The 8,695-nt window shown below is 38.3% G+C and overlaps 1 protein-coding gene across 11 annotated transcripts in view; it reads right to left on the bottom strand.

The window, feature by feature from the left end:
• Positions 1-762: 762 nt before the first annotated feature.
• Positions 763-8,695, bottom strand: part of CACNA2D1 (calcium voltage-gated channel auxiliary subunit alpha2delta 1) — an 840,216-nt gene continuing 832,283 nt past the window's right edge. For 9 of the 11 annotated variants that reach the window (XM_044280114.1, XM_044280118.1, XM_044280119.1 and 6 more), the window contains one exon: positions 763-2,233. In XM_044280114.1, coding sequence (XP_044136049.1) covers positions 2,117-2,233 — 117 coding nt within the window. In that variant the 3' untranslated portion in view covers positions 763-2,116. Of the gene's footprint in view, positions 2,234-7,972; positions 8,038-8,695 lie in introns of all 11 variants that reach the window. The other 2 variants (XM_044280115.1, XM_044280117.1) reach the window with 1 other exon arrangement.

Below are 8,695 nucleotides of genomic sequence, written 5' to 3'. Positions count from 1 at the left end.
TTGATTTCAGCTGTCTGTCATTTATAAGTTAAAAGTAAGTGGTTGCCGAGAACCAACATCACAATAATTGCAGACTAGGCCTGGAAAAGAGTCACGACCACCTGAAAAGAGTCATGGCTATTCATAAATTCCTGCTCTGCCTGCCCACCTGCTGATGATTGACAGTCTTCTACCAAGTTTTCCTCCTTTCTGTTTAGGAGAGAACTGCTAATCATCAGCACATGGGCGGGAGAGCAGGAACTTATGAATAACCATGACTCTTCTCAAGTAGATTTGACTTTTTCCAATGCCCGGGCTGCAATGATTATGATGCTGGTTCTTGGAAACCACTTACTTTTAGCTTATAAATGACACACCACTAAAATCAGCATTTCTGTCACTATTTCATACTGCCCACAGTGAGTCGGCATAAAGTATATGACAGGTTCCCTTTAAATTTCTTGTCTAAATTAAAGTGTTTGTGACACATTTTGAAGTTATTCCCTATCCACTGGATAGGGGATAACTATCTGATAATTGGGTCCAACCATTGAGACTCCCATTGAGACCGCAAATGAGGATCTGTTCCGCTGATGTGATGGAGTGGCAGGTTAGGCATGTCTGACCTGCCGTTCCATCAGATGGGAGAATGGGACCCCTGTTCTCCGGATCAGTGGAGGTCCCAGTGGTCTGATCCCCACTGATAAGTTAGTAATCATCTTGTCTACCTTGAAATGAAAAAAAATATATTAAAATAAAATAAATAGTAAAATAATAAAACTGTTTATTTATATCATCAGTTTATTATAATATATTATATGCAATCTTTTTTCATTGATTAATAAAAAAAATACATTATAATTAACCATGTTTAGGCATTTGTTTGATTTTCAACTTAGGATAAGTGGAAAAAGCAAATAAACTGAGAATAAAGTTTTGAAATGGTGGTTATTAACCACCTACGTGCTACATCATGCATTCACCATCAATTTTTGGATGTTAAACATCATTCTGAATGTATGTAGTTGACTATAAAAGGCAAGTAATAGAATAAATAAATGTTTATGGTATAATGATACCCTTAGAGTACATTCATTTACACTATCTGTATTGAATTGCAGATTACACTTGGAAAATCATTGTAAAGGTAATTAATTAGCATCATATTGCAGTGCTCAGGTATTTTTCACACAAGAAATATTCACTCAGAAAAGACTACAAATTGAATCCTGACCAAAAATAAAACAGCAGCAGCATGAGCATGCTAAATACCGTTGGTAAGTTTCCTAACCAAAATGCTTCCAACTCAATATCTCTCAGGCTTGAAAAAGATTGGTTAGCTTTGATATACAGAACCACATGTACAAAACTAGAGTTGAAAAGATTTACACGGCACCCAAAGAGATTCACAAAGATCAAGCTCTCAAACACCCACCAAATATTGTACAGTATACACTTAATCACCTTTTGATATCTGATGCTCAAAGAACCATTTGAGTATATATGTCTTTGTGTTCGTACTTCTATTTGGCAAATCAAGCCATTCAATATACAATATAAGGCATTTTCAGTTTGTTTTTTTGTTTTTTCTGTTTTTTAAGAAGACTAACCAATATACAGTATTTGCACTTGACTAAAACAGGAGCATTTCAGTTTTTTTCCCACATACATTTATATATTAAAAGCAGTAGTGCTCTTCTAAACACAGTGCACAATAATAAAATAGATCTGATGTACACAAGTAGACACATATAGGGCTAGGGTGCAACAAACTGAAGGTCAAATAAATTTTTACAAATCATGTTGTACAGAAGCAATATTAAAGGGAGCCCTTTTACATAAAGTCATTGACGATGCAACAAAAAGATCATCATATTTTGTTCAATAAAGCACATTTACTGTAGCTTTCCGTTCTGATGGCATAGATTATGCAGCATTCACACATGTTGCCACTGAGGATTTGACACTCCGACATGCAGACTTTGTAGGTGTCTCTGTGAATCTTTCACAGATGAATAAGTCACAGCGTAGAAACAGCCATTCTTCAATTGTCTCAGTTAAGTGACTTTAAGGTAAATCCAGGGTTAATCTTTTGGCAGGATGTTGAGTTAAGAAATGTAGATTTTGGTTTTCAGGGTCATAACTGACAATGATTGCTACCAGATAAAAGCCAGAGCAGGAAAAACTGAATGCCTATCATAGACCAGAGTGAAGGATTCAAACCAGAAACACCACCACAATCACTGTCATCCTCCTACAAAGAAAAAAAGTAACTTTTATTTAGAATAATTAAACATTAATACCTAACATTGATCAATTAAGTAAAATGTAACAAATATTCTAACAATGACATGCTACTTGATAGACTAACTAAAGACAAACAACTATATATAGAGCGGTACACCATTCAGAAGAGCCATTAGAAGAAGTGGTTTTTAATTAGTGGACCTAACGCTATGTATATTACATGTCCAAACATTGATTTGACAGGGCTCTTTCTAAATTTATAAGGTATGAATCAGTAATGAATACTTTACAAATGCCTTGAATTCAAATAATTCCAATTCCAGCACTGAGTTACTGAAAATGTTAGCTTAAATTTTTTTTTATTCAAAAGTGTGCCACCATCATAGATGGTAATTAGGGATGAGCGAACCCCAACTGCAAAGTTTGGGTTCGCACCGTACTTTGTGAGTTCAGGTACCCAGACTCGAACCAGGATTTTTAACTGAAGTCCGGGTTCGGTGTTCGGGTGATTTTATTATTTTCCCTTGTAACATGGTTATATCGAAAAATAATTGCATTCTTAAGACAGAATGCAAAAGAATATGGCCATTTAAGTGTAAAAAAAAAGCTATTTTTTCGATATAACCATGTTATAACGAAAAAAATAAAGTGAAGTTTGGGTCCCTTTTAACTTTAATGGGGTTTGGGTCAAGTTCGGGTCCCGAACCCAAACATGGACTTAAAGTTAGGCCGAACCCAGCAAACCTGAACTTGCATGGGTTCGCTCATCTCTAATGGTAATACCCAAAAAAGTATTGCCTAAATATTTTTATTATTATATATTATACAATTGCAAAGTACACATTCATAAGTTAGAAGAAACATAGGATAATGATGGCAGAAAAAGACCTTATATTAGTAATGAGCGAACCGGTTCGTCCTGCTTTGGATGAACCCAATTCGTTCATCTTTATAAAACTCATGATCATTCCCGATCCCTAGCTCCGTACATGCCTAAAATGTATTGCCTCCGATGAGATTCTTTCAAGATGGCGGCAGTTACCATAAGTTTCAGCGCATGCATTAATGTATTACATTACAAATCTGAACCCACAATCGTTAATGTACTACATTAATGCCTGCACCACATCTTATAGTAACAGGCATACACAAGAATACTGCAGATTGTATTGGTTCACTGATCACTACCTTATTTATTTTTTATGCTTACATATAGGTTTATCCCAGACATATTACTGTTGATTTTCAAGCCAAATCTGCTGGACATTTGTTTCAAGCACCTTTTACACTTTTCAGTGAAATATTTTCTTATAAAACACATCCCTCATGAACCTTATTTAACTATCTTACATATTTAAGGGTTTTTATCATGTCACGTCATGTACAACTAAGCTCTTTAAATCTTTCTTGATAAGGTTTATGCCTAAGAACCTCCATCATTTTTGTAGCCCATCAGAAAATAGTCAAAAATCAGAACTCTTAAACCCTTCTCTTCTGAAGTCATAACAAAACTGCAAATATGATAGTCAAGCAGAGGATTCCTTTTCTACAGGTGCAGAATTTTACACATTTGGAAACACTGCACAACAGTTTCCAGTTTTTTTTAACCATATTTCCAGCAAAGTTAAATAATTTTTCACATTACAGATAGCTCCTGGGATATCAACCCTATTATACACTTTAGTAAACTACATCTTAGGCTACTTTCACACCTGCGTTAGGTGCGGATCCGTCTGGTATCTGAATAGACGGATCCGCACCTATAATGCAAACGTTGGTATCTGTTCAGAACAAATCCGTTTGCATTACCATTTTTTTTTTTGTTCATGATAATGCAAACAGATCCGTTTTGACTTACACTGAAAGTCAATGGGAGGTGGATTTGTTTTCAATTGCACCATATTGTGGCCCCATTGAAGTGGATGGGTCCGCACCCAAGCCGCAAAAACTGCGGTTCGGATGCGGACCCAAAAAACGGTTGTGTGCATGAGGCCTTATACAGTGGTCAGTAAGTACTGAGTAGAAAAGAAATAGGTGCCCTCCAGCACCACAGAGCTGCTGAGACTTAGTAAGCCCAGATTAAGTCTCCTGGTAAACAATGTCACAGCAATCATAAAAAAGAAACTAATCACATGCCAGAATTGTGATATAGAGAATACTATTATAAAAAAATAGGAGCAAATAAGTCCCAGTGGGCATGAAGAGGACTTCTCTCTACCTGCAACAGTGGAAAAAATAAAGAACAAAAGCTGTATATATCTTCATAAAAAGTAACAAAAATGGTCGAAAATGTAATTTAAAAGTTAAGAGCCAGTAATCACCATGTGCAAAAAATGCTAACATGTGTCCTATCATTTTTAACCAAAACCATTTAGACTATATGAAGCCTAAGTTTTTATTAACATCAAGTGGACCTTGAAAAAATTGCTGATTTGCAGATTACCTAGTGTGGAAGTTGCCTATGGCAAAAACATATGCTCCATATTTAACCGCCTCCGGACCGCCTAACGCAGAGATGCGTTCCGGAGGCGGTCGATTCATTCCTCCTTGACGCATCGGCGCGTCATCTCGCGAGCCGCGAGATTTCCTGTGAACGCACGCACACAGGCGTGCACGTTCACAGGATCGGCCGGTAAGCGAGTGGATCTACAGCCTGCCAGCGGCGTTCGTTCGCTGGCAGGCTGTAGAAGCGATTTTTTTTAACCCCTAACAGGTATATTAGATGCTGTTTTGATAACAGCGTCTAATGTACCTGCTACCTAGTCCTCTGGTGGTCCCTTTTGCTTGGATCGACCACCAGAGGACACAGACAGCTCTGTAATAAGTAGCACCACACTACACTACACCACCCCCTGGTCACTTATTAATCCCTTATTAACCCCTGATCACCCCATATAGAATCCACGGATACATGGATCGGATACGCAAAACACATACGGACGTCTGAATGGAGCCTTACAGGGGGGTGATCAATGACAGGGGGGTGATCACCCATATAGACTCCCTGATCACCCCCCTGTCATTGATCACCCCCCTGTCATTGATCACCCCCCTGTAAGGCTCCATTCAGACATCCGTATGTGTTTTACGGATCCACGGATCGGATCTGCAAAACACATACGGACATCTGAATGGAGCCTTACAGGGGGTTGATCAATGACAGGGGGGTGATCACCCCATATACACTCCCTGATCACCCCCTGTCATTGATCACCCCCCTGTAAGGCTCCATTCAGATGTCCGTATGTGTTTTACGGATCCACGCATCCATGGATCGGATTCCGTGAGGGGCATATTGAGTCCATGAAAGATTGAATTTTTTGTCCCAAGTTAGCGGAAAGGGAGACTCTATGAACTCGCCATGCCCCTCATTGAATACCTTGGGGTGTCTTCTTTCCAAAATGGGGTCACATGTGGGGTATTTATACTGCTCTGGCATTTTAGGGGCCCTAAAGCGTGAGAAGAAGTCTGGGATCCAAATGTCTAAAAATGCCCTCCTAAAAGGAATTTGGGCCCCTTTGCGCATCTAGGCTGCAAAAAAGTGTCACACATGTGGTATCACCGTACTCAGGAGAAGTTGGGCAATGTGTTTTGGGGTGTCATTTTACATGTACCCATGATCACCCCCTGTAAGGCTCCATTCAGACGTCCCTATGTGTTTTACGGATCCACGCATCCATGGATAAATATCTTGGTCAAATGCCAACTTTGTATAAAAAAATGGGAAAAGTTGTCTTTTGCCGAGATATTTCTCTCACCCAGCATGGGTACATGTAAAAAGACATTGCCCTACTTCTTCTGAGTACAGCGATACCAGATGTGTGACACTTTTTTCAGCCGAGGGGGCAAATGGGCCCACATTCCAAAGAGCACCTTTTGGATTTCACAAGCCATTTTTTACAGATTTTGATTTCAAACTACTTGTCACGCATTAGGGCCCCTAAAATGCCAGGGCAGTATAACTACCCCACAAGTGACCCCATTTTAGAAATAAGACACCCAAAGGTATTCCGTGAGGGGCATGGCGAGTTCCTACAATTTTTATTTTTTGTCACAAGTTAGCGGAAAATGATGATTTATTTAATTTTTATTTTTTTCTTACAAAGTCTCATATTCCACTAACCTGTGACAAAAAATAAAAACTTCTATGAACTCACTATTCCCATCACGAAATACCTTGGGGTGTCTTCTTTCCAAAATGGGGTCACTTGTGGAGTAATTATACTGCCCTGGCATTTTAGGGGCCAAAATGTGTGCAAAGTAGTTTGAAATCAAAATCTGTACAAAATCGCCTGTGAAATCCGAAAGGTGCTCTTTGGAATGTGGGCCCCTTTGCCCACCTAGGCTGCAAAAAAGTGTCACACATGTGGTATCACCGTACTCAGGAGAAGTTGTGCAATGTGTTTTGGGGTGTCATATTACATATACCCATGCTGGGGGAGATAAATATCTCGGCAAATGACAACTTTTCGAATTTTTTTATACAAAGTTGGCATTTGACCGAGATATTTATCTCACCCAGCATGGGTATATGTAAAATGACACCCCAAAACACATTCCCCAACTTCTCCTGAGTACGGCGATACCACATGTGTGACACTTTTTTGCAGCCTAGGTGGGCAAAGGGGCCCACATTCCAAAGAGCACCTTTCAGATTTCACAGGCCAATTGTTTTACAGATTTTTATTTCAAACTACTTTGCACGCATTTGGGCCCCTAAAATGCCAGGGCAGTATAACTACCCCACAAGTGACCCCATTTTGGAAAGAAGACACCCCAAGGTATTTCATGATGGGCATAGTGAGTTTTATTTTTTGTCACAAGTTAGTGGAATATGAGACTTTGTAAGGAAAAAAAATAAATACAAAAATTCATCATTTTCCGCTAACTTGTGACAAAAAATAAAAAGTTCTATGAACTCACTATGCCCATCAGCGAATACCTTAGGGTGTTTACTTTCCGAAATGGGGTTATTTGAGGGGTTTTTCTACTGTCTGGGCATTGTAGAACCTCAGGAAACATGACAGGTGCTCAGAAAGTCAGAGCTGCTTCAAAAAGCGGAAATTCACATTTTTGTACCATAGTTTGTAAACGCTATAACTTTTACCCAAACCATTTTTTGTTTTACCCAAACATTTTTTTTTAATCAAAGACATGTAGAACAATAAATTTAGAGAAAAAATTATATATAGATGTTGTTGTTTTTTTTTGAAAAATTTTACAACTGAAAGTGAAAAATGTCATTTTTTTGCAAACATTTCGTTAAATTTCGATTAATAACAAAAAATGTAAAAATGTCAGCAGCAATGAAATACCACCAAATTAAAGCTCTATTAGTGAGAAGAAAAGGAGGTAAAATTCATTTGGGTGGTAAGTTGCATGACCGAGCAATAAACGGTGAAAGTAGTGTAGTGCAGAATTGTAAAAAGTGGTCTGGTCATTAAGGGTGTTCAAGCTAGGGGGGCTGAGGTGGTTAAATCTGGCCAGACACATTAGAGTATTACCAAAGTGTTCATGATGGTCAAAAATGTCTGTCAAATGTTGGCTGTTTGGAATTCGGAAGAAACTATATGTGCACGGCATGATCATTTGCCATTGTGCAGAAGGACCAGGGAGTGTTTTTTTTTTGTTTTGTTTTTAATATGGGGTAATAAGGCATGTCCTTCAAGATGCTTATACATTGCATTGCTTGTATATTGAAATATTATATATATATATATATATATATATATATTTGAATACTTGCAGTAAAATGAAGATAGTTGTAGTCGTCATTGAAGATGCAGCATTCACTGTGCATAAAGGCTCATCCTATTATTTATAGGCAAAGCAAATATAGAAAAAAAAAAGAAACAAAGAAAGACACATACAATGATTTATCATGCAGCTGGCAAGCAGTTAGATAAGTGCAACAATTCACTTAGAGCAAACACAGAAAATACTAAAAAGAAATTAAACCCAAACCCTAAAACATCAACATGCATGAGAACGAAAAAAATGCACAAGATTCTTTCACACAACAATATACTAAATAACAGACCCCAATTTGCTGTTAAACTTATTGTGTAGAATAGCTTTAATCATCTAAAAGTGGTTAGAAATTATTTTCTATTAAATTTAGCTATTACAAAATCCCCAAAATTCTACTTAACAGTGGATGTTTAAAATTTTCCATAACTATCCTGTTACAGCGGGAGATGTTTAAACATGGTGCTTACTCAGAAGCTTAGCGGATGCCATGGCCACTGGGTTTTATCGCTGTTTTAAACAGCAAACACCCGTAATCAATATGATCAGTGGTATCTGAGTAGTGAAACCACAGGAGCGCTATGCTCCCAGGACCTAAACATCTCCCATAGGGCTCATTCACATGGCTGTTGCCCAACCGTGCCTGTAGCGTGGCCCGCAAACAATGGGTCCGCAATATATGGGCACCGGTCGTTAGTGCACCGCTTAATGGATGTGGACC

The sequence above is a fragment of the Bufo gargarizans genome, chromosome 2, assembly GCF_014858855.1.
Source record: "Bufo gargarizans isolate SCDJY-AF-19 chromosome 2, ASM1485885v1, whole genome shotgun sequence".
Lineage (NCBI taxonomy): Eukaryota > Metazoa > Chordata > Amphibia > Anura > Bufonidae > Bufo > Bufo gargarizans.
Note: the sequence above shows the minus strand (reverse complement) of the source record. Positions and strands in the feature narration are given on the sequence as shown.